The sequence below is a fragment of the Myotis nattereri genome, assembly GCF_964212035.1.
Source record: "Myotis nattereri genome assembly, chromosome: 5".
NCBI classification, from domain to species: Eukaryota; Metazoa; Chordata; class Mammalia; order Chiroptera; family Vespertilionidae; genus Myotis; species Myotis nattereri.
Window position 1 is genome coordinate 24124180 of NC_138080.1, and position 26632 is coordinate 24150811.

Here is a 26632-nt window from a genome sequence, read left to right on the forward strand (position 1 = left end):
GCCACCGAAATGAGCCTGCTCAAGGCCTGCAGCACTTCTACCGCACTTGGTTCTAGGGAGGCCCAGCCTGACCTTTTCCCAAGTCCTCAGGCTGGGACACAGGTGGCAGTGATGTCCCTGCCCTAGCTGGGAGCTGCCCAGAGAGGGGGTGGGGTGGGGAGGGTGGTAGAAGGAGTCAGAGGGAGGACTTGGGCCGCTTCTGGCCACATCTGGACAACAGAACATCTAGGCCACTATGCTTACCCACAGGACACCTCTATATGAATTAGAAAAGGCACCACTCACCTGGCAGACAGTGGGGCCTTCCAGACGCTTCCATGCCAGGAAACGTGGCTGAATCCCAGGCTTGAAGGCTGCCCACGGCTGTAGGAATCCACCACCCTCTCCTTCCCCTTGCAAGTATGGACAAAAGGCAGTTGAACCCCAGAATCTGTAAAAGCTGCAGCAACTGTGTCAACACCCATGGCAGCTATACCTGCACGTGCCTGGCAGGATTTGAGCTCAATCCACAGGGCCTGAAGCTGTGGAAAGGTAGAGGCTGGGGAGGATGCTGTGAGGATAGAGTGGATGCAACTAGAAAATGAGCCGATGCAGGTCCCGCAGCCCCAAGAGGCAGGAGAAGATTCTCAGGTTTCAGAAATGCCAAGGGCCTGAAGAGGCTATGCCTAAGGATTCACCTCCCCAAAAAGTCCTGCCACAGAGCAGGGCGGTGGCAGGTCCCTCTGGGCCTGGGGTTTCCTTCTGGAGCCCCTGTGAGCACCCCCAGACCCTTCCATTTCCTCATCTTTCCTTTGGGTGATGATGGTGCCCCTTGTGATACCCCTGAAGGCACCCCCTATACTGGCAGGAAGTGATAACAAGTCCCATGTGAGTTAGGCCAGAGCTGTGACTTCTGGTTCCCAGAAGGAGACCTGGTCCAGCAGTCAGGAAGACGTAGGCAGGAGTTCTTGGTCAGGAAGTTCTGCCCTCATGACTCAGTTTCCCTCCTGGATTTGCCACTTATAAACTGGAGACTATGGTCCCTGTCGTGTCCATCTTGTAGGAGGCCACTGTAATGTGCTTTGAGGGTGAAGCTGAAGGTCACCAGGTGGTGGCCTGTGTACTAACAGTGGGATCCTCAGGCAACGAGAAGTGGGTGCAGGGAGGGCCTGATGCTCTGGCTTTGTCCTCAGATGGGAATGAATGTACCTCGGGGCAAAAACCCCTGCCAAAGGCCTGGCTGGTGTGGCTCAGTAGTTGAATGTAGAGCCATGAACCAAGAGGTCAGTGGTTCGATTCCTGGTCAGGGCTCATGACCGGATTGTGGGCTCCATCCCCAATAGGGGGTGTGCAGGAGGTTACCAACCAATGTTTCTATTTCTCTATTCCTCTCCCTTCCTCTCTCCCTAAAACCAATAAAAACATATTTTTAAAACACACACACACAAAAACAACCATGCCACAAAACGACCCACTGCCAAACATTGTGGGCAGCTATGAGTGCCGCTGCCATCCTGGCTGGAAGCCTATTCCTGGGTCCCCCAGTGGCCCACACAACACCGTCTGTGAAGGTTCAGAGTTCAGATCCCATAAAAGAACCACATCATTTTTCCTTTGCTGAGCCATCTGAAAGGAAGCTGCCATAAGGAGCTTTGGCAGAGAAGGGGCAGCACTTTCAGCAATGGTGTGTGCCCAGTGCAGGCAGTGAGGAGAGGGGACCTGGGCCGGGCAGGACTGAGCATCAGATTCTGTTCTAAAATGGCATGAGCGCAGCTCTATGCATGGCAGTGCCACAGCCCACAGACTCAGCGCATGGGAGCAACCAGTGCGGCAGCCTCCCAGGTCCTCCCCCAGTCCATCCTGCCCCACAGGTGGGGGCACAGCTTTGGGATGACACTGGCACTCACACAGTCCTGTCCTGTCCACCTTGCAGGAGTGCTCTGAGCCTATGGTGCTTTTACACTGGAAAATGTCACCACAAGTGTGTATACAGTTGGACTAGGTGGCTGTTAAGCAGGGTGTAGTGGGGGTGTCTTCGGTGCACTTTATGAGAAGGGGCAGGAGGGTTGTGCGTAAGGAGTAGAAGGAGGGCCTGACACTCTCTCCGGTTTGTCCTCAGATGTGGATGATTGTCAACCAGGGCAAAACTCCTGCCACAAATCCACCCAATGCCACAACACCGAGGGCAGCTATGACTGCCTCTGTCGCCCTGGCTGGAAGCCGGTTCCTGGGTCCCCCCATGGCCCACACAACACCATCTGTGAACAAGGTTTGGAGTTAAGATCCCATATTCCCAAAGACACACAGCTGAAGTCACCTGATCACATATTCATGGGCAGCCACACGAACCCAGTGCAATGAATGTTGGGGGTGCCCTGGTGGGCCAGGCTTCCATTCTTTGAGACTAAATGGGAAAAGATCTGGGGGTCCTGCAGAAGGAGCTGGGGTACCAAGGGGAAGGCTCCTGGGGGACCCCAGGCAGCAGCTAATTACGAACTGGGACAAAGGTATCTAATATCTCACAACCTGTACCTCTGTGGGGGCTGACCTGCTATGGGTCAGGCCTCTGCACACTTCCCATAACCCCTGTGACCACCACTCAGGGATGTGCAGTCAGCAGGTGTCATCACCTCCGGCCAAGGCGTGGGGGGAGGGGGGCTGGACGTGGGAAGGGGGTGGGGCATGGAGAGGAGAGGGGCCCTGGTTCCTGAATAAACAAAGGACTACTCAATGTGAAAGTAGGGCCTGACCCTAGATCCAGCCTCCAACACACACACACACACACACACACACACACACACACACACACCCTAATGAACTGCTGTTCTGTCCCCTGCAGATATCTCCTTCCCCACCTGGACCCCACCCCCTGAAATCAAGAGCCAGGTGAGTGACTCCAGCTGGGACCAGAAGGCAAGGTCCCTCCACTCAGCCCACCATCCACCCATTTCCCCACACTCCCCCACCCATGTATGAGGCTCTCTAAGGCCTCATCTCCTTTCGCCAGAATCTCTCTCGCTTCTTTGAAAGAGTCCAGGATCTACGCAGAGACTTCAAGTCAGCTTCAGCCCAGGACACCATCCAGGTAAGGACAGGACCCAGGGGAGGCAGGTGGAGGCATCCCATAGAGACCCGAGGAAGCCTTGGTCTGGAAGGAGACCGACCCCAACACAATGGCATCCTGCTCTGAGGCCCCGCTCTCCCAGGGTGGGTGGGAAGAGCAATCCAAGTATTTGTACTCACTGGTAGACCCACGTACACCTACTAACACCTTTCCTCTTGTTCTGGTCACTGAGTTTGCATTGTCCTTGGTAGTCATGACCAGGGATTGAACTCTGAGTGGCAGATTGCACTAGCAAAGACCCAGGGAATCCTATCGGTACCACCTTTGTCCCCAAATAGACAGGCTCTAGGATCTGTTCTCAGAAGCTGAGTGGGCAGGGTCTTCCTGAAGCTTCTCTGGCACAAGATCCACTGGTTCTGTGTCCCCATCCCCCCAGGACATCATACAGGAGGTAGATAATCTCCTGGAGAACCCGGGGGACCTGCTTACTCTGCCTCCTTTAGAGCGGTACTGTGTGGCCACTAACCTGCTCACTGGCCAGGAGCACGTCCTAAGAGAGCTGAGCAAGGCCTTGTCCAATGGGACCCTGACCTTCAGGACAGCTGCAGGATCAGGCAAGTAACCCCACCTGCCCCCAGGCTCTGCTCTGTCTGCTCCTCACCTCATTCCTCTTCCCATCGCATTAGAGCTGAGTGATCACACTTGTACCTCCTTGTTACTCTCGTAAACATCTACTTATATAAAAACCATGGGTGGTGTCAGATGAACAGCCGTGACTGAGCGGAAGAAAGTCAGTCCTACAGGGGTTGTCTTGGCAATGGCTGCACCCTCCCACAAGCTGTTTCCAGGAGCTGTTTCCTATAAGGGCAGGGTTTGAGGCAGGAACCCGCCCTGAGAGCGTGGAAGCAGATCTTTCTAACGTGTGCCGGTGCCAGCACGGGTGAACCTGAGTGGGGAGGCTGAAAGGCTTAGAAAAGACAGACAAGACAAGAGATGAAAGCCGGGTCTCGGTGGGATGCCCACAGCCATGCCTTTATTTTATAGCAGATGCTATGAGGCAAAGTAAGGGCGGGACCAAGATGTTTACAAACATTCTCATGGGTTTCAATCCTACTCAACTACATGTACCTGAACTCTATCAAGCCCACATCACTCAGGACTATAGGTTCAAGCTTACACTACAGCTGTTGGCTATAATTGTGCTTGGAGGGCCCTGCCCTCCAAGCTGGAACTTGCACGTGGCAAGGAGAGGACTGTGCCCTCTCATCAGTCCAAGGCTTGAACCTATCTAAAACACTGTAGCGGCTCCCCACAATAAAGTTTTAATTCTGTTTCTTTGTTACTAATGTGGCCCCACCCCATAACAAAGAAGCAAAGGAAAATTTCCCCATCAAATTTCTGAATAGTATTACTCCTTCGGGAATGCCATGTCATAAATTAAAATTGAAAGTGGGTGTAATCATCATGCTATTGAGAAATCTCAATAGTAAATGGGGTCTTTGTAATGGTACCAGATTAATTATCAAAAGATTATGACCTAACATTATAGAAGCTGAAGTATTAACAGAATCTGCAGAGAGAGAGGCTGTTCTGATTCCAAGAATTAAATTGTCCCCATCTGACACTGGCCTCCCATTTAAATTGATTCGACAACGGTTTCCCGTGATACCAGCATTTGTGATGACTATTAATAAATCACAAGGACAAACTCTAGACAGAGTAGGCATGTTCCTACCTGAACCCGTTTTTGCACATAGTCAGTTATATGTTGCTTTCTCTTGAGTTTGAAGAGCATCTGATGTTATAGTTAAAGTTCTAAGTACTTCATCACAAGGGAAATTAGTCAAGCACTCTGAAAGTGTTTTCACTCTTAATGTGGTGTACAGGGAGATATTAGAATAAGTTTAATCACTTTATCAGTCATTGTTTGCATCACTGTTGTTTTTATATCATTTTTGTTGTTTTCATATCATGTTTTTTGTCTTTTTTATATCATGCCTCTGTTGTTGTTATATCCTTTTGTTACTGTTTATTTATTAAAAAATTTATATATTATTTTCATATACATTTTACTATTTTCCTTTCATCTCTCACACTTCTATTATAGAGAAAGGGCAAATAGCAATATTAAAATGTCTCTGCTAATTAATTCCCTTTTTTAAAAAAAAATATTTTATTGATTTTTTACAGAGAGGAAGGGAGAGGGATATACATTTTACTATTTTCCTTTCATCTCTCACACTTCTATTATAGAGAAAGGGCAAATAGCAATATTAAAATGTCTCTGCTAATTAATTCCCTTTTTTAAAAAAAAATATTTTATTGATTTTTTACAGAGAGGAAGGGAGAGGGATATACATTTTACTATTTTCCTTTCATCTCTCACACTTCTATTATAGAGAAAGGGCAAATAGCAATATTAAAATGTCTCTGCTAATTAATTCCCTTTTTTTAAAAAAAAATATTTTATTGATTTTTTACAGAGAGGAAGGGAGAGGGATAGAGAGTTGGAAACATCGATGAGAGAGAAACATTGATCAGCTGCCTCCGGCACACTCCCCACTGGGGATGTGCCCGCAACCAAGGTACATGCCCTTGACCAGAATTGAACCTGGGACCCTTGAGTCTGCAGGCCGATGCTCTATCCACTGAGCCAAACTGGTTAGGGCAATTAATTCCCTTTTAATGTGCACAAATTTCGTGCACTGGGCTACTAGTATTAAGATAAAAGATTAAAAGAAAATTTTAAAAAATTATCAATACTACACATTTTCATTGTAATATAAATTATCAGCAGATGAAATAATTATCCTATATAATAAAGAGGTAATATGCATATTAACCATCATGCCCTTGCAAAAGATGGCCACCCCCACATCATCACAAGATGGCTGCCATAAGAATGCCGGCAGGGAAGGGCAGTTGGGGCCAACCAGGCCAGCAGGGGAAGGCAGTTGGGGGCAACCAGGGCTGCAGAGGAGGGAGGGCAGTTGGGGGGGACCAGGCCTGCAGCAGAGGGCAGTTAGGGGTGACCGTGCCAGCAGGGGATGGCAGTTGGGGGCAATCAGGTTGGCAGAGGAGGGCAGTTGGGTGCCATCAGGCTGACAAGGGAGGGCAGTTGGAGGTCATCGGGCAGGCAGGGGAGGGCAGTTGGGAGCCATAAGGCCAGCAGGAGATCAGTTAGGTGACAATCAGGCTGGCAGGGAAGCAGTAACCGGGTAATCAGGCAGGCAGGCAGGTGAGTGGTTAGAAGCCAGCAGTCCCGGATTGTGAGAGGGATGTCTGACTGCCGGTTTAGACCTGATCCCACAGGCAGTCGAACATCCCCCAAGGGGTCCCAGATTGGAGAGGGTGCAGGCTGGGCTGAGAAATTCCCCCACCCGCTGCATGAATTTCATGCACTAGGCCTCTAGTAATAAATAAATTAAGATAAAATAGAAATGGCCTCAAAAGAAAACAAATTATTAAATTTGGAGGAATGCAATTTAATATTATCTGATATTTAAGAGATTTCTTTTTTGAAGTGAATTTCACATAATATAAAATCCACCATTTTAATCAAAGTGTACAATTCAGTTGCATTTAATACATTCAGAGTTGTACAGCCATCACCTCTATTTCTTTTCTTCATAATATGTTTTTGTTGATTTCAGAGAGAGGTAGAGGGAGAAGGAGAGAGAGATAGAAACATCAATGATGAGATAAACCAAAGAACCTATATACTTATATGCATAGCCCATGGGGGTAGGAGCTGGGAGGAGGGGGGTAAAGGAGGGGGGAAATGGGAGATATCTGTAATACTCTCAAAAATAAAAAATATATATATTTTTAAAAAGATATATTAACCCTAGCTGGTTACACTCAGTGGATAGAGTGTTGGCCTGTGGACTGAAGGGTTCCAGGTTTGATTCCAGTCAAGGGGACATGCCTGGATTGTGAACTTGGTCCCCCATGAGGGTCATGCAGGAGGCAGCCAATCAATGATTCTCTCTCATGGTTGATGTTTCTGACTCTCTCTCCCTCTCCTTTCCTCTCTGAAATCAGTAAAAATATATTTAAAAAATATATATGTATTTTAATAGTGGCTGCCTCCTGTACACCCCCTACTGGGGATAGAGCCAGAAAGCTAGGCATGTGCCCTGATCTGAAATCCATCTGTGATCTCCTGGTTCATCGGTTGATGTTCAACCACTGAGCCACACCAGCCAGGCCATCACCTCTATTTCTAAAGTGTTTTTATCACCCCAGAAGTGAACACTGTACCCACTAAGCAGTTACTTCTCATTTCTCCCTCCCCCAGAAAGCATTTATCTGTTTTCTGTCTCTATGAATTAGCCGATTCTGTACATTTTATGTAAATAGAAACACACAATGCATGACCTTATAGTCTAGCTTCTTTCACCTAGCATAGTTTTCAAGATCATCCACATGGTAGCATATATCATATGGTTGAATTATATTCCATTGCATGTATACACCACCTTTTGTTTATCCATTTATCCTTTTATGGACATTGGATTGTTGCCACCCTTTGACTATTGTGAATAGAGTTACTATGATATTGGTGTGTAAGTTACCGTTTGAATAACTGTTTCAGTTCTTTGGGTCCATCTGTAGGAGTGGAATTGCTGAGTGATATGCTAATTATATGTTCAATATTTAGGAGCCACCAAACTGTTTTCCAAAATGGCTGTGTCCCTCACCCCCAGCAATGTGCGAGGGTTTTATTCTTTACATGCCCAGCAAAACATCTTACTTCCAGTTTGTTTTGGTTTTAGCAAAGCCTTTCTAGTGTGTCAGGTGATATCTCATTAGGCCAAGCATGCCAAACTCGCGGCGCAAAGGCCACAAGTGGCCCACAACAAATATTTTTGCAGCCCAGCCAATATAGTTGTACATAAGACTACAGTTTTTCTCTAAAGACTGATTATTATAATCATGTTGCATTCATTTCCCTTACGCGCCTTGCATGCAGGTGCACCATTTTTCCCCACTAATACCACCACCAAATATTTTAGCAGCCGATTGCCAAGTCATTAGTCTTGGACTCACTTGTTTGGTGTGTGCAACAGGAAATATTTCACTTTCAGAGAACAAGAAAAAATAGCTTTATTTACATTACGCCTATTAATTTGTGCAGTTATTCAGTGTCTGGTAAGTTAATGTTCAAGGAAAAATATTAATTTTTATTAAATTGTTCTATTATTTTATATTAATGATTACTCATTTATTACAGCCCTTTGTATTCAGCATGTCCCTATCAAAATCAAGTGGTAGTGAAAATAAATGAAAAATTGGTGACAAACCAAAATTTCCAAGAAAAGTGGGAATTGGAATATTTTTTCTTTGGAGTAAAAATAATCTGCTTGATATGTAATAATGCTATTGTACATTGAAAATTGAAGCTTCTGTGTTTTTTTGCAGCCCACATAAACTTAAACCTTGTTCATTTGGCCCGTGTTAGCCTTTGAGTTTGACATGCTTGCATTAGGATTTTGATTGCATTTTCCTAATAACAAGTGATATTTAATACCTTTTCAAGGGATTGTTGAACATTTGTGTATCTTTTTGGGGTACTATCTGTTCAAATCCTTTTCCTATTTTTTAATTGGGCTATTTGGCTTTTTGTTGTTTTGTTTTAAGTGTTCTTTATATATTGGCTAGTAGACCCTTATGAGACATGTGATTTGCTAATATGTTTTCCCACCCTATAGATTCTTTTCACTTTCTTCATAGTCTTTTTACTTTAATAAATAGATGCATGAAATTTTGATAAAGCCAATTTTATTTATTATTTTCATTCATTGTACATTTTGTGTCATATCTAAGTATTAATTGCCAAATCCCAGGTCATGAAGATTTACTCCTGTGTGTTCTACTAACTTCTATTTTTATTTTGTTTTTAACATTTTTATTGATTTTTTTAGAGCGAGAGGAAGGGAGAGAGTTACAGAGGTAGAAACATCGATGAGAGAGAAACATCATTGATTGGCTACCTCCTGCACACACGCCACAGGAGATAGAGCCTGCAACCCAGGCATGTGCCCTGTCCCGGAATCAACAGGAGTGGGAGGAGGGTGCCTCTAGGTTCCTGGGTCAATGCTCAATCACTGAACTACAGGGGCTGTGCCTAACTGCTCTAGTTTTAGCTCTTAAATGAAGGTCTTTGACCCATTTTGACCCAATTTTTGTGTATTGTGTGAGGTGTGAGTCCATCTTCCTTTTTTTGCTTGTGCAGAGCCAGATGCCCCAGCACCATTTACGGGAGAGACTATTCTTTCCCTCATTGAAGGATTCTGTTGAAAATCGGTTAACCATAAATAAATGGGTTTATTTCTGGAATCTCAGTTTTATTTTGAGGGTATACATGTCTACTCATATGGCATACCATACTGCTCTGGTTACTGTATTCCAGTAATAAATTTTGAAATCAGAAAGTGTGAGTTCTCCAACTTTGTTTTTCATTTTGTTTGGGTATTGGGGCCTCTTGCAATACCATATGAATTTTATTATGAGCTTTTCCATTTTTTGAAAAAAAAATATGCTTTTGGAATATTGTTAGTATTGCATTGAATCTTTAGAGCACTTTTAGGAATCTTGCCATGTTTAGAATATTAAACCTTCCAATTCATTATCACAGGATACCTTTCCACTTATTTAGGGTTTTTAATTTCTTTAGCAATATTTTGTAGTTTTTAGTGGACAAGTCTTGAGCCTTCTTGGATAACTTTATTCCTGTTATTTTGTTGAAGATTTTTGCTTCTATGTTCATAAGAGTTAATAGTCTATTCTTTTTTTTTTTCTTTTGATGTCTTTTTCTAGTTTGGTTTCTAGAGTAATTGTGGCCTCATAAAATTATTCAGTGTTCCTTTTCATTCTATTTTTTACAAGAGTACAAGAGTTTGTGTTAACTCTTCCTTAAGTGGTTAGTCGAATTTAGGTCTGAACTTTTCATTTAGAAAGTTTTGATTACAGATTCGATCTCCTTACTTGTGACAGGTCTGTTCACACTCTAGTTCTTCAGTTACTTTTATAGTTCATGGGTCTGTGGGAATTTGTTTATTTCATTCAGGTTATATAATTTGTCGTTTCTCTGATAATCCTTTGAAAATTCAGATTGGTATATATATATATGTGTGTGTATATATATATATATATAATTCTTATGTATACAAAATATGTGTCTTATTATAACATATATATGGCATTATTTGGTATACCTATAATAATATTATAGATAACATTTGGTATATAGTGTAACATCCTATCTAATAATAGACAAACATGGTAATTGACCGTACCTTCACTATGCCTCCCATTGGCTAATCAGGGTGATATGCAAATTAACCACCAACAAATATGGTGGCTAATTTGCATACTGCAGGCAGACCCTGATGTTCTGCCCGCCTGGGGCTGGCAGCAGTGCAATCCCGAGCCGCCAGCCTGCCCCAGAGGGGGATCTGGGCCTGCTGTGTGTGGGGCGGGGCAGACGGGGCAGGAGGCAGCCCGATCCCCAGTCATTGCCTGCCGTGTGTGGCCCAGAGCGTGCGATCCCAAGCAGCCACCTGATCCAGCAGGAGACCCGGGCCTGCCATATGTGGGTTGGGGTTGGAGGGGCGGGTGGCAGCGCGATCTGAACGGCCGCACAACCAAGCATGTGATCCAGGCCTGCCGTGTGCAGCCCGGGGAGGGGGGTGGGGGGCAAGCGGCGGCGCGATCCCCAGCCACCGCCCGACCCAGCACAGGATCGGGGCCTCCCATCTTCGACCAGGGGAGACGGGGCAGACACTGGGGGATTGGGCATGCAATCTGCCACCGGGGAAGCGGGCCTAAGCCAGCAGATGGTTACCTCCCGAGGGGTTGGGACTGTGAAAGGGCACAGGTTGGGCTGAGGGACCCCGCCCCTGCCAGTGCACAAATTTTTGTGCACCGGGCTACTAGTAATATATATAAAAAATATCTATACATTAAAATGGATATAGCTACAAGTGCTGGCACAGTTACTAATCTCACTCCCTTATATAACTCCCACAACTCATAGAACTGTCCCTGGAGGTGAAGAAGCAAGGAGACAAGAATGTCACCCTGAGCATTAATCAGGCAAAGATGCTGGTGAACTGGGATGTGGTGCAGGACTCAGGTGGCTCAGGTAATGACTGAGGTGCAGAGAAGGTCAATGAGGATTTACAGTGGAACAAGACACCCAAGGATGTAACAACCAGAAAATTAAATATTAAAGGGAAGTGTAGACTGTGGAGGGTCAAAGGAGAGAATGCATCCCAGAAGGAAGGGGGCCTTTGGGACAACCCAAGATGTCAACCTTGTCCTTGTCTTGTAGGCCCTGCTGTGGTGGGCCTTGTCTCCTCTCCAGGGATGGGCGAGTTGCTGGTTGGGGCCCCCCTGGTCCTGGAAACTGAGGAGCAGTCAGTTCTGAATGAGACACACAAGGGCCTGCTGCAGGAAGTCTCCCCCGTCCTGCTCTCAGATGTCATAACAGCCTTTGTGAGCAATACGGACACTCAGAACCTCAGCTCCCCAGTTACCTTTGTCTTCAAGCATGTGAGTGCTGGTGAAACGGGTCTGTGGGGGTGGAAGAGGCCTGAGTCCTGGACACAGTCTTCGGATTCAGGGGCTTTCTCATGGGTGCATCATTTCCCCAGGAAAGCCCATCACAAGCAAGATTTGGGTCAGCATTTCTGAGCACCTGAACCACAAACTGACACCTTGCCCTGTTCCTACAGACAGTGACCACGAGGCCAAGGCAGAAGGTGTTCTGTGTCTTCTGGGAGCCTGGCCAGAATGGAAGTGGTCATTGGTCCACCAAAGGCTGCTGGATGGTGGCCACCGGAGACACCAGCACCACCTGCCAATGCAGCCACCTCAGCAGCTTTGCCGTCCTCATGGCCCACTATGATGTGCAGGTGAGAGCCTTGAGAAGGGACTTTGTTCAATGTCTATTGCTATATAATAAACTCACATGCATGTTGCACCTAAAAGAACATAATTTATTATTCTGCAATTTATGCAAGTCAGTAAATAAACATGGTGCACCTGGGTTGTCCCATCAGGGTCTTACACAAGCATCTCATCTGAGGATTGCTGTCCTCCATTTCCTTTATCATATTCACATTTCTGTTTTTCTCTCTCCCCATCCCTCTTTTTCTCTCACACATACGTACAATAAAATTAATATTTTTTAAGTTCTCCTTATGGATTTAAGATGATTTGAAAAATCAGGCAGGAACAATTTTAATCTTTAAAAAATAGTCAGGAGCCCTAGCCAGTTTGGCTCAGAGAACAGAGAATCAGCATGCAGACTGAGGCGTCCCGGGTTTGAGTCTGATGAAGGGCACAAGCCCGGGTTATGGGCTCAATCCCTGTTAGGGGTTGTGCAGGAGGCAGCTATCAATGATTCTCCCTCATCATTAATGTTTCTATCTCTCTCTCTCCCTCTCTCTTCCTCTCTGAAATCAATACAAATACATTTTTTAAAATAAATAAATAAAAATTCAGCTGGAAATATTAATTTTAAGCTACCACCATCATCAGTACTTCTCTTTCTTTAACCAAGGATCTAAATCTGTAAGGAACAGGTGTTGCAGGGATGAGGTAAATCCAAGGTGGGGAGTTGATCCCTGGACATCGAGTCTCCAGATACAAAATCTGTGACACAGTATCACCTCATGCGGATGGAGGATGATGTTCAACATGGAGTCATGTGCCTCTGTGACTGTCACATGATAACCTATAAGCTTAGTCATGAAGGAAAATCATGATTTCCAGGGCTTGGTCCTCAATGAGGACTCTCTTATCCCTCAGTGTTTGCAGGATCTGGATGAATCACTTCAGAACCCCCTAGAATTCTAACAGTGCCCATAAACATCACAAATTCACCTGGCTCCTCCACTCCGAATTTTGCTGAACTCTGCCCAAACTGAAAATGGTAGAAGGGTCATTAACCCAGATTAGGAGAGTGTGACTGCTCTCTCCTCTTTCCTGGGTCCCAGGATGATGATCCCGCCCTGGCTGTGATCACCTACGTGGGGCTGAGCCTCTCTCTGCTGTGCCTCCTCCTGGCGGCCCTCACCTTCCTGCTGTGCAAAGCCATCCAGAATGCCAGCACCTCACTCCACCTGCAGCTCTCAATCTGCCTCTTCCTGGCCCACCTGCTCTTCCTCACGGCCATCGACAGAACTGAGCCTAAGGTACCAACACTGTCCCAAAGGAAGCATGCCCTGACCATGGAATGAGAAGTACACTTGCATTGGACACCTTAATAAAATGACTCTGGGTTTGGGGAAAGTTAGAGGGGTAAGTAGCCAATGTTACATTGACTGACCCAACTAGAAATTACACCTTCTTTTGACAATTCCTTCCTATACAGCAGAGTTCTCCCAAATGCCAAGGTATAGGAGAGGTCCTGGGGCCATGCTCCACCCTGACAATCTCACCTGGTGACTCTCACTCCTCCCCCAGGTGCTGTGCGCCATCATCGCGGGCGCCTTACACTATCTCTACCTGGCCTCCTTCACCTGGATGCTGCTGGAGGGCCTGCACCTCTTCCTCACCGCACGCAACCTGACGGTGGTCAACTACTCCAGTATGAGCAGGTTCATGAGGAAGTTCATGCTTCCTGTGGGCTACGGAGTCCCAGCTGTGATTGTGGCCATTTCTGCAGCATCCAGGCCTCACCTTTATGGAACACCTGCTCGGTAAGGGCAAATTCCTGCTTCTTTTTCTTCTTCCCCATGAGCATGGCTTTGTGGAACCAACATAGCATTCTGATTATGACAGCTCATATGAATAGAGACAATAAGTGATGATGCTTAGGGCATCTTTCTGATGCCTATATAATAAAATGCTAATATGCAAATCAATCAAACAGTGGGGCTACCAGTAGCTATGATGCGCACTGACCACCAGGGGGCAGATGCTCAACGCAGGAGCTGCACCCTGGTGGTCAATGCGCTCCCACTGACCTCTCCTGCCTCCATGGCAGCGCTAAGGACCCCTTGGGGGGTGTCCAATTGCAGTTTAGGGGAGCAGGCCTAAACCAGCAGTCGGTCATCCCCCAAGAGCTCTCGGACTGCGAGTGATGCCCCCCGCCCCCCAGCCCCCACAGTGCACAAATGTCGTGCACTGGGCCTCTAGTTTATAATAATTAAGAAGAATGTCTCTAAAACTCTTCTTGAAATAACAAAGGTGTCATGAAAAAAAGTGCTTAGGACATCATTATAAACAATTTAACCTACCTCTTTATCCAAATAGTACAGGTTGTCCCTAATTTATGTTTGGAAAATAGAACTGATTTAAATAATCTGAAGTATAGATTGTCACATAGTTGAGATCTACATGGTGCTTACTCTGTGCCAGACACTTTTTAAAATATTTATTGCAGAGAGAAAGGGAGAGGGAGAGAGAGAAACATCAATGATGAGAGAGAAACATTAATCATTGATTGGCTGCCTCCTGAGGCACTCCCCACACTGGGAATTGAACCCACAAACCGAGAATTGAACTGTGACCTCCTGACCTGGAATCAAACCATGACCTTCCGGTTTATAGGTCGATCCTCAACCACTGAGCCATGCTAACTGGACTGAGCCAGGCACATTTGTATCTCTTTTTTAAAAAATATGTTTCTATTGATTTTTAGAGACAGAGGAAGGGAAAAGAGAGAGATAGAAACATCGATGGGCTGCCTCCTGTGTGCCCCATACTGGGGATGGAGCCCACAACCCAGGCATGTGTCCTGACTAGGAATCAAACCAGCAACCTCTCAGTGCATAGGATGATGTTCAATCCACTGAGCCATACCAGCCAGGCTGTGCCAGGCATTTTTTTTAACCATTTTTATCTTAGTTAACATAATTCATCTACACACCAATACTGTGAACTAGACACTGTGATTTGACCCATTTTACAGATAAGTCTATTGAGGCACAAAGAGTTTAAATAAATGCCCAAAGGGGCACAGCTAGTAAGTAGCAGAACTGGGATTCAAATCAAGGGAGTCATTCTCCAGAGCTTGCACTCTTTTATTGTCAGCTTTTTATACTAGGTTTAATGTGTTCAAGGTTCATGATGTTGTAGCAAGTATCATGACCTGTGGGATATGGGGTCCCATCTGTGTTGTGGCCATTTCTGCAGCTTCCAGGCCTCACCTAGAATTGTTGTTGTTGCTGGTATTGTTGTTTTGTAAATAATATTCCATTATATGGATATATCACATTTTTTATCCATCCAACAGATGATAAACACTTTGATTGTTTCCATTTTTTACTACGATGAAAAATGCTGCTATAAACATACATGTACAAATTAAAATATTTTTAATTGTATTTATTGGGATGACATTAGTTAATAACATTATATATGTTTTAATTGTACAGTTCTATAATATATAATCTGTATATTGCATTGTATGTTTACCATCCAAAGTCAAATCTCCTTCTATCAACCTATATTTTCCCCTTTACCCTTTACTACCTCCTCCCACCCCTCTTTCCCTCTGGTAACCACCATACTATTGTCTGTGTCTATGATTTTTTGTTTGTTTGCTTGTCTTGTTTCTTCATTTTTTGCTTTCAGTTTTGTATCTTACATATGAGTGAAATCATAGGATTCTTGATTTATTTCTGCCTGAATTAATTCACTTAACATGATATTCTCAAGATCCATCAATGTTGCACAAAGACAGAACTTCATGTTTCCTTATGGCGGAGTAGTATTCCATTGTATATAATAAGTATATCTTCTTTATCCAACCATCTATCGAAAAACACTTTGGTTGTTTCCATGTCTTGTCCATCATGAATAATGCTGCAATGAACATAGCCATGCGTATATATTTGTGAATAAATGTTTTAAAAATTTCAGATAGATATCCAAAGGCAATACATTGAATGGGAGAAGGTATTTGCAAACAACACTTCTAATAAGGGGTTAATATCTAAAATATATAAAGAATTCATACAATTCAACAACAACAATAACAATGACAATCCAAGTAAAAAACGGGCAGAGGACTTGAATAGACATTTCTCCCAAGGAGACATACAAATGAGGGCATTGAGCCCTGGCCGGTTTGGCTCAGTGTATAGAGGGTTGGCCCAAGGACTGAAGTGCCCCAGGTTCAATTCTGGTCAAGGGCTCTTACCTTGGTTGCAGGTTCCCCAACCTTGATTGGAAGTACATGCAGGAGGCAATCAATCAATGTATCCCTCTCACATCACTGTTTCTCTCTGTCTCTCTGCCTCTCCTTCTCCTTTCCACTCTCTTTAAAAATCAATGGAAAAATATGCTTAAGGTAAGGATTAACAACAAAAATAAAAAATATGTATATTTTTTTTAAAATGAGGGGGTTAGAGAAAGAAAGAGAGAGATCAATTTGTTGTTCCATTTATTTATGCATTTGTTGGTTGATTCTTGTATGTGCCCTGACCCGGGATTGAACCTGCTACTTTGGTGCATTGGGACCACACACCAATCAACTGAGCCACCCAGCCAGGGCCTTAGACAAGTTCTTGTTGACACCACCTGAAATCACAGCCTTAGGCAGTTAGCAAAGTTATTGACAGGCATTTGCTATTATTTTGACAATGCCCTAGGGCAGTGATGGCGAATCTATGACACGCGTGTCAGAGGTGACACGCGAACTCATTTTTTTTGGTTGATTTTTCTTTGTTAAATGGCATTTAAATATATAAAATAAATATCAAAAATATAAATCTTTGTTTTAGAATGGTTGCAAATATCAAAAAATTTCTATATGTGACACAGCACCAGAGTTAAGTTAGGGTTTTTCAAAATGCTGACACGCCAAGCTCAAAAGGTTCACCATCACTGCCCTAGGGGCAGGCTGTTTGTCTCTCACTGAGATGAGCTTTCAGTGGAATAAAATATACACCAAATTTGGGGAAGACAGGGTTCCTGGGGAACTAAAGGGTCAGAAGAAAATACTGACTGTGCTCTGGGGATAATGATGATGCTTTCAAAGGAGCTCCAAAAAATGTCAGCTCTACCTGTTGTCTGCAATGCTATCAGCTTTTGGCGGCCTCACCACTAAGCTGGGGAGAGAAGGAGTGGAAAGAGTTCAGAGTTGAAACACCACAGAGTCCTTCCTCACCAATCTTACCAAGCTTCGGTAGTTTCTCTCCAATAGACTATTTCAGTTTGTTCTGTGGCTTCGGGTAGTTGTCAGAGTTTTGAAATGGTTGGTCTTAGTTGTTTTGCTTAAGCATTTGTTGTTTTCAGAAGGAGAGCAAGTCTGCACACTTACATTCAGGAAGTCAGTCTCGCAGAAGCTGCACTCTTACCCACAACATGCTGCTCAAACTTACGTGCGCCTGCATCAGCTCAACTCTAGAGAGATTCCTTCTTGGACACATCAGTTCTTTCCTGATTACATTTTTCTCAATGTATATTTCAATGTCCTACTATACTCTCCATTGACCTGAAATGTCCTCTGTACAGGCGTAGACAAAAGAAGGTTTACAATTGTTGGTATGGAAAATAATACAATAATTAATAAATAATTGACCAAGAATAAACTGTTTCACATACACACAACTGTAAGCCTACTTTTGCCCACCCCTGTTCCTTACCCTCATGTGGATCAAGAGTGAATTCTGTCAGTTTATCAGTAAAACCTTAAGCAACAGACTTAAGCCCTTTACACTTCAGTTACAAACCTGTAAACATAAGAGAACTTCTGTTTTGCACTGTTGTTAAAATTAAGTGGATCAGCTCAACAACAAAAGACAACCCAATTTAAAAATGGACAAAAGAACAAGAGGACCTATGTAATACTTTCAACAATAAAGATTTAAATAGCCTAGCTGGTATGGCTCAGTGGTGGAGGGTTGACCTGGGAACCAGGAGGTCCTCAGTTTGATTCCCAGATCAGGGCACATGCCCGGATTGCAGGCTTGATCCCCAGTGTGGGGCTGATCGATGATTCTCTCTCATCATGGATGTTTCTATCTCTCTCTCCCTCTCCTTTCATCTCTAAAATCAATTTTTAAAAAATTTAAGATTTAAATAAATAAAATAAAAAATAAATAAATGAAAATGGACAGAAGATTTGAATACACATTTCTTCCAAGATATGTAAATGACCAGTGAGTGTATGAAAAGTTGCTCAACATCATCAGTCATTATGAAAATGAAAATCAAAAACATCAAAATGAGATGTCATTTCACAGCGATTAGGTTAAAGGGTTAAAATAAAAAAACAGCCCTAGTTGGTTTGGCTCAGTGGATAGAGCATTAGCCTGCGGACCAAAGGGTCCTGGGTCAATTCACATCAAGGGCACATACCTTGGTTGCAGGCTCCTCCCAGGCACTGGTCTGGAGCGCATGCAGGAGGCAACCATTCGATGTGTTTGTCTCACATCGATGTTTCTCTCTGTCTTTCCCTCTCTCTTCCACTATCCCTAAAAAAAATTAATGGGAAAATATCCTCGGGTGAGTAATAACAACAAAAATAAGAAGAATTTTAAAAAAGATTATTCAGCCATAAAAACATGCTGCAACAAGGATGAACCTTGATTGGAAACATGCTAGGTGACAGAATCCAGTCATAAAATACCACATATTGTATGATTCCATTAATGTCCAAAATAGGCAAATCCATAGAGACAGAAAGTAGATTATTGATGCTGTGGGGCTACGGTGGGCAGTGGGGTTCATGGAAGCAGGAATGAGGAGTGACTGCTAGTATGAATGAGTTTTGTGGTTTTTTTTAATTAAATCTTTATTGTTCAGATTATTACATTTGTTCCTTCTTTTTCCCCCCATAACTCCCCTCCTCCCAGTTCCCACCCCACACTCCGCCCTCACTCCCCACCCACTGTCCTCATCCATAGGTGCACAATTTTTGTCCAGTCTCTTCCCGCATCCCCCACACCCCTTTCCCCCTGCCCAAGAATAGTCAGTCCATTCCCTTTCTATGTCCCTGATTCTATTATAATCACCAGTTCACTCTGTTCATCAGATTATTTATTCACTTGATTCTTAGATTCACTTGATGATAGATGTGTATTTGTTGTTCCTAATTTGTATCTTTACCTTTTTCTTCTTCTTCCTCTTCTTAAAGGATACCTTACAGCATTTCATATATTACTGGTTTGGTGGTGATGAACTCCTTTAGCTTTTTCTTATCTGTGAAGCTCTTTATCTGACCTTCTATTCTGAATGACAGCTTTGCTGGATAAAGTAACCTTGGTTGTAGGTTCTTGGCATTCATCACTTTGAATATTTCTTGCCACTCCCTCTGGCCTGCATAGTTTCTGTTGAGAAATCAGCTGACAGTCGTATGGGTACTCCCTTGTAGGTAACTGACTGTCTTTCTCTTGCTGCTTTTAAGATCCTCTCTTTGTCTTTTGCTCTTGGCATTTTAATTATGATGTGTCTTGGTGTGGTCCTCTTTGGATTCCTTTTGTTTGGGGTTCTCTGCACTTCCTGGACTTGTAAGTCTATTTCTTTCACCAGGTAGGGGAACTTTTCTGCCATTATTTTTTTAAATAGGTTTTCAATATATTGCTCTCTCTCTTCTTCTGGCACTCCTATAATTCGGATTTGGTACTCTTGCAGCTGTCCCAGAGGCTCCATACACTATCTTTGTATTTTTGGATTCTTTTTTCATTTTGCTTTTCCGGTTGGGTGTTTTTTGCTTCTTCGTACTTCAAATCTTTGACTTGATTCTTGCGATCCTCTGGTCTGCTGTTGGGAGTCTGTATAATATTCTTTATTTCAGTCAGTGTATGCTTAATTTCTAGTTGGTCCTTTATCACAACATCCAGGGTCTCACTAGATTTCTTGAGGATCTCACTACATTTATCGGCGGTTTCTAGAAAGTTCTTGAAAAACCTTAAAAGTGTGGTTTTGAACTCTATATCCAGTAGTTTGCTTTCCTCCGTTTCTGTCATTTGTGACCTGTTTCTTTGTCTCCGCATTTTTTATGCTTCCCTGTGTAGATAGAGTGGCTTTCTGTGCTAAGTGTCCTATAGGGCCCGGTGGCTCAGCCTCCCCAATTACCTGAGGTAGACACTCTTGGTCCACCCCCTTGTGGGCTTTGTGCACAGTCTTGTTGTAGTTAAGCCTTGATTGTTGTAGGTAACACTGGGAGGGATTGACCTCCAGACCAATTGGCTGTGAGAATCAGCTGTGTCTACGGTGGGAGAACTTCTGTGCTGAAGGCACCTTTATGGGGCAAGACTTGCTTCAGTGGGGCTTTGGTGCTCACTGAGTCTGCCTCCTGAGTGTGTCCCTTATGGATCTGCGAAGATAATTGGATGGTCCCACTCTGACCACTGGGTACACTGGCTCTTGGATATAAGGAGGTCCTAATCTAGCCTCTGCCTGAGGCTACCCTGCAGAAGTCAGCTGTAAAGCAATGCAAGTTGCCCTGGGGCCTTGGGCAACTGCAGTTTGTTAAGTAATTTTCAGATTACAAAGGGCCGGGCCTTTCATATGCAAAAGCCTCCGTGCATGGCTTGGGCGGGGCGGAGCCCCAGGGAATCAACTGGGCGAGCGGAGCGAGCAGTATGGCTGCTCTCAGTCCTGTCCTCAGAGGTCCCCGCAATCACTTCATGTGCCTCCGAGAGAAAGCTGCCCTCGAGTTCCGACTGATGCCAGACAGTCCCGTTTCTCCCGTATGAGTCTGGGTCCCCAGAGACTCGCCCGGAACTGGAGCTCAGAGCCTGAGACTCCCTCCCGATTGAAAAAGACAATCGTGACCTCAGCTGCCAGCCCTCTCCGCATGCACCTCCGCACCTTTGTATTTTACTTCTGCACCACACCTCCTCTGAGTCTCGGTATGCTCTTCTCTTTCCTTCTAGTTGTAGAATTTCCACTCAGCCAGCCTTCCTGTGGTTCTGGATGATGTCCATTCAGTCTTTTAGTTGTATTTTTGAAGTGGTTGTGCGAGGCAGCAATCTCCAGTGTTTACTTATGCTGCCATCTTGGTTTCTCCTCTGTGATCTGAATGAGTTTCATTTAGAGGAGTTCGAAATGTTCTAAAGTTAGATTGTGGTGATGATCACACAACACTATGATTTTTTTTTGAAATATATTTTTATTGATTTCAGAGAGGAAGGGAGAGGTAGAGAGAGACAGAAACATCAATGATGAGAATCATTGATTGGATGCCTCTTGCACACCCCCTACTGGGGATGGAGACTGCAACCTGGGCATGTGCCCTTTCAGTCCGCAGGTCGATGCTCTATCCACTGAGCCAAACAAGCTAGGGCAACTCTATGAATACTTTAAGGTCACTGAACTATACAGTTTAAATGGGTGAATGTTATGGTATGTGAGCTACCATTCAAAAAAAAGCCATAAATTAAAAAATTCAGTCCTAACTGCTTTGGCTCAATGGATAGAGCGTTAGCTTTCCATTTTTGTTTTATTGTTGCAGTGTGTCTCATTGTGTATCTGTGAGATGTGTGGGATTGAAGACCATGCGTACTTTCTTCACAACAGTATCTTCAGAGCCAACCACAGAGCCTATCACAGAAGAGACACTCAATGTTTGTTGATGAATGAATTAATAAATGAATTTGCATAACTGCTCTACATTTCTAAGGACCAATGCATTTTTAATTCTCTCTCTTTCTTAGCTGCTGGCTCCACCCAGAAAAGGGATTTATATGGGGCTTCCTTGGACCAGTCTGCGCCATCCTCTTTGTGAGTGATGACATCAGAGCATCCTTAACACTCAGCTGAGGGTCATTAGACTTATAAGGAGGCGGGAGGATGACATGAGCAAGAATGTCCCTGTGTTGTCTTGGGTTTGCTTTGGTTTTCTAAGACTCCTCCTAAAACTACAAGCTCTAACACTGTTACTAAATATGAAAAATATTTAAATGTGGAATTTCTGTTGGACAGGCTAGACTAGAGATAACAAACTAAAATTTTATTCACTAAGTCTTGTGTGTTTTCCTGAAGGTCAATCTAGCTTTCTTTCTGATGACCCTCTGGATTTTGAAAAGCAAACTCTCTTCGCTCAACAGTGATGTGTCCACCCTCAAGAATACAAGGTAAAATGGAGAAGAGGGTGACAACCCCACAGACATGTGTGGTCCCAAGAGCAAATCCATGTGCCTCCGCAGCCCTGACGTCCCTTCTCGGGGTCTTCTGAGGCAATCCAAAGAGACGCAGCTGTCCTCCAATGGCAGCCAGCTTGGATTCAGTGGTGGGCTGCTGACTTCCCGGCCACAGTGTTCTGTCTCTAATCCCATCTTGTAACTCCTTCAGCAACAGGAAGACTTGACATTGGTTGATAAACACTCTCTGGCCTTTTGTCAGCAGTCCTACAACAAAAGTGCAAAGAACCTGTGTTCACTTAGAAAAATCTGTGACTCCTCCCACACCCCAGTCTACACTTCCATACCCACTCTCAGTCAGGCTCCCTCTCTCCCCTCTCCAGTGTCCTTTCTACATTTTGGATATCGTTATTCCTCTGTATTAGTCATTGGAATAGCCTGTGACCTTTATGAAAATAGAAATCTTGCCTCTGTGACTTTTAATGCCCAAGCCCCAGCACACAGCCTGATGCACAGAACACACTTGGTAATGTTGGTTAGATAAAATTAGCCATCACCATGGAACATTATAGAATTTTTTTTTAACTTACATTATGAAGTGTCACAACCCTACTCAATTCAATCCAAATGCCATCCTGGACCCAAGTAGCATTTCTGTTGTTGAGAATCAATGACTGTAAAGGTCAAAGTTGAACACAACACTTTCTGTGAACTCATCACCCACAGGGGAAGTCAGGAGTATTCATTGGGTGGAGATGAGAATGGTCTGGATCCTGTTGCTCTGGGTGCATATGGGCCTCTCTTCTCCTCCTACCCAGGACACTGACATTTAAAGCAATAGCTCAGCTCTTCATCTTGGGCTGCACGTGGTGTCTGGGAATCCTGCAGGTGGGTCCAGCTGCTCACGCCATGGCCTATCTCTTCACCATCATCAACAGCCTGCAGGGTGTCTTCATCTTCCTGGTGTACTGTCTCCTCAGCCAGCAGGTACCACTGTCCACCTCCCACCCAGGACTCTTTCCACTCTCACTCCTCTCAGTGAGCTGACTCAGAGCATACTTTGCCTCTGCAGGTCCGGGAGCTATACAGGAAATACTGGAAGGAGGTCCGGAAAACCAAAACAGAGTCTGAGCAATACACCCTCTCCAGCAGAATCCTGTCAGATGCCCCTAAACACAGTGTGGTAAGGTCATGCATTGCTCCCAGAGCACTTCACTAACTGATTGGGTACCTCATGCCAACACACTGGAAGACCTGGGTACATAGCAGGTGATGCCCTAAGATGGCTCCTACTGAATTTACTCTTTGATTCCTTAACCATTAGCAATTGTATCACTTAGAAAATATATACTTTGCTCTTACTCCTGAGGAACAGTGTTCATCTTGACGTTTACACATTAGCACTCTTATTGAACACCTGCCCTGTGCCATGCATATTAGCTAAATAAGCAAGAATCAATTATCTGAAGCAGGGATGCCCGTTGCACTCAGACCCACATTATCTTACTTTTCATCCACCTCTATCTCGTAGTCACTCAGCACCACACAACAAAAAGACAAAAATGGGGGAAATGATGTACATATTTAAGAATTAAATGGAAATAAGTGTTAGCTAGCACTTTAGACTTAAAGAGCCTTCCTGATATTTTCAGCACCCTCCATCCGCTGTAAAACCAGGAAGGAAAAGGCATCATTGCATCAAAAATTCATGGCAATGATTACTAAGAACCACCAGTGGTTTAGATTTACCAAGTTCTTTTAAAAAAATTTTTTTAGACATAGAAAGTTCTTTTACTTATAGTTTCTCACCTCTTCTTCCATCTTCCATTAAACGCCTTGCGTCTTCTTTCCATTTAAAGGAGCCTACTATGCCCGCCTACTGTGGCTCAGTGATTGAGCATTGACCCATGAACCAAGAGGTCCCTGGTTCAATTCCTGGTCAGGGCACAGTCCTGAGTTGCGGGTTTGATCCCCAGTAGGGGCCATGCAGGAGGCAGCCGATAAAAATGTTTCTAGTTCTCTATCCCTCTACCTTCCTCACTCTCTCTCAAATAATAAAACATATTTTAAAATAATTTTTTTTCAAAGAAGTCTAGTATACTCCCAGGAAGTCCTGTATATCTTTCACCTGTTCACTCATCTTCCACAAGCACTGGTTTCACTTTTGAATCTTCTATCCCCTTTCCCTTTCTCAGCAAATATTCGTATCACATATTCCACAGAGAAAATCTGAGTCATTGTGATGACTCTGTGAACTGTACCCTCTCAACCACGCATACATTAGCATGCACCTTCTCCACATTGCCATATCATTCACATTATTTCCCCTTCTCTCTGAAGACAAATTTCACCTTCATTTTGAATCCGGACATTCTTGCCTTATCTATTATTCTTACACTATTGTTCACACATTCTCTCTCCTCCCTCTTTGTCTTTCTCCCACCCTCATCCCCTTCATTCTTCCCTCACCTTCCAAAAGCATTCTTCCCAATGTTGTAGCAACATGTTTGATTTTTTTCCATCTTACAAACATGTACCGCTTGGCCTACCATTTTCTTCTAGCTACCAGCCAAGAGCTGATTTTTCTCTGTCTCTGTTTCATTGCCTTAAATTCATTCCCTCAAATTCATTCCCTCAATTCATATATTTTGGCTTCTTTCCCCCATCATTCCACCAAAGCAAATATCTCTTAGGTTTACAATGATCTCTGTGCCCCTAAAATCCTTCCAGAAACTTTTTATACTATCTATCACTCTTTCTAATGAAACACTCCATCCTTATCAATCTAGAATCTACTTAAATGCCCTTCCTCCATGTCTTTCTCCATTATATCTCCACCATTAGCTTTTCTCTCTTTATTTCTGTTATAGCTTCAACCAATGAATTGAGTCCAGAACAATTTAAATTCTCATTAAATTATTTCTTCCTAAGAGATAGCATTCATTCCTTAGATTCAGTCACCATATAGATGCAAATGATGGCCACATACGTTTCTCTAGCTCTGAGAACTAGAGGAGTATTTCCAGTTACTTGACATCTTTGATATTACCAAGGCACCTTAAACTCAGCCTTCCAATTTATGGCCCTCCATCTTCACCCTAATCCCATCCTTTTCCATGGTGTCTTTCTCTCTATGACTGGCACTACGTCCATTCCTTGCGCAAGTTTGAAACCTGAAGGTCACTCCACAGTTACCTTATTTCCCACTAAAACCTATCAATTATACAGCTTTGTTGTTCTTTTCTTCTCAGTATGTGCCAGATGGCTCAGTCTCCTGAGCCAGGCTGCCATCTTCATGTCTGTACCACTGCAATACCCTTCTGACTGACTACCCCTTCCTACTCTTGTCTCCTTCCAATGCCTCTATACACAGAAGTCAGAGAGATTCCTTTCAAAACACAAATGAAATCATGCCACTCCTGTGTTACACCTGTTACATGTACTTTCTCTTGTGTTCAGTTCTGAATAATTTCCTGAAGTACGGTATTTATAAACTTTTCTTGTTGAATTTTGGGGTGATATTAGTTTAAAAAACAGACACATTTCAAGTGTACAACCAATAAAACATCATCTGCACAATGCATCGTGTGCTCACCGCCCAAAGCAAAGTCTCTTCACATCCATTTATCCCCGCTTTGCCCACCTCCACCTCTCCCCATCCACCTTTTACTCTTGCTATCACCATACTTTTGCCCATGTTTATATGTCATATGTATATATTTTTGCTTAATCCCTTCACCTTTATTCACACAGCTCCCCAAAACCCCTCCCATCTGACAGCTGTCAGTCTGTTCTATGCATCTATGCTTCTGTTTCTATTTTGCTAAATTATTTTGTTCATTAGATTCCACATATAAGTGAATTCATGTGGTATTTGTCTTTCTCTGACTGGCCTATTTCACTTTGCATAATAATTTCCAGGTCATTCATGCTGTGGTAAAGAATAAGATTTCCTTCTTTTTTATAGCCACATAGTATTCCATTGTGTAAATGTACCAACAGCTTTTTTATCCACTCATCTACTGATGGACACTTCGGCTGCTTCCAAATCTTGGCTACTGTAAATAATGCTGCAATGAACATAGGCGTGCACATATTTTTTGAATTAGTGCTTTGGGTTTCTTTAGATATGTTCCCAGAAGTGGAATCTCTGGGTCATAAGGTAGTTCCATTTTTAATTTTTTAAAAAAATTTTTCTAATACTCACCCAAAGATATGCTTAGAGAGAAGGGAAGGGAGAGAGAGGTGTGAGGGCAAAACACCTATTAGCTGCCTCTCGCACTCTTCCAAACTAGGGGTAGAACCCACAACGCAGGTGCCCTAACTGGGAATCAAACCCACAACCTTTCAGTGTCTGGGACAATGCTTCAACCAACTGAGCCACACTTGGCCAGGGCCCATTTTTAATTTTTTGAGGAAACTCCTTACTGTATTCTATGGCAGCTGCACCATTTGTTCTTCATTTGCTCTGTGCTAAAGTGGGGAAAGGCCAAGGGGCAGAGAGTGTGTGCTGGTCAGATCCATCCCCTTTGTTCTCAGT

At 43.8% G+C, this 26632-nt stretch overlaps 1 protein-coding gene across 1 annotated transcript; it reads left to right on the top strand.

Annotated features, from left to right (window-relative positions):
• Positions 1-401: 401 nt before the first annotated feature.
• LOC308520160 (adhesion G protein-coupled receptor E2-like) lies at positions 402-23996 on the top strand (the record flags this gene model as incomplete). The annotated part of the gene is made up of 14 exons (XM_081092701.1): positions 402-531; positions 2819-2865; positions 2987-3064; positions 3480-3657; positions 11085-11192; positions 11382-11602; positions 11785-11964; positions 13051-13248; positions 13520-13755; positions 21667-21733; positions 21995-22086; positions 22911-23079; positions 23165-23275; positions 23952-23996. 14 exons carry the CDS (start codon positions 402-404, stop codon positions 23994-23996), a joined length of 1860 nt encoding a protein of 619 aa, XP_080948827.1.
• Between the last annotated feature and the right edge of the window lie 2636 nt (positions 23997-26632).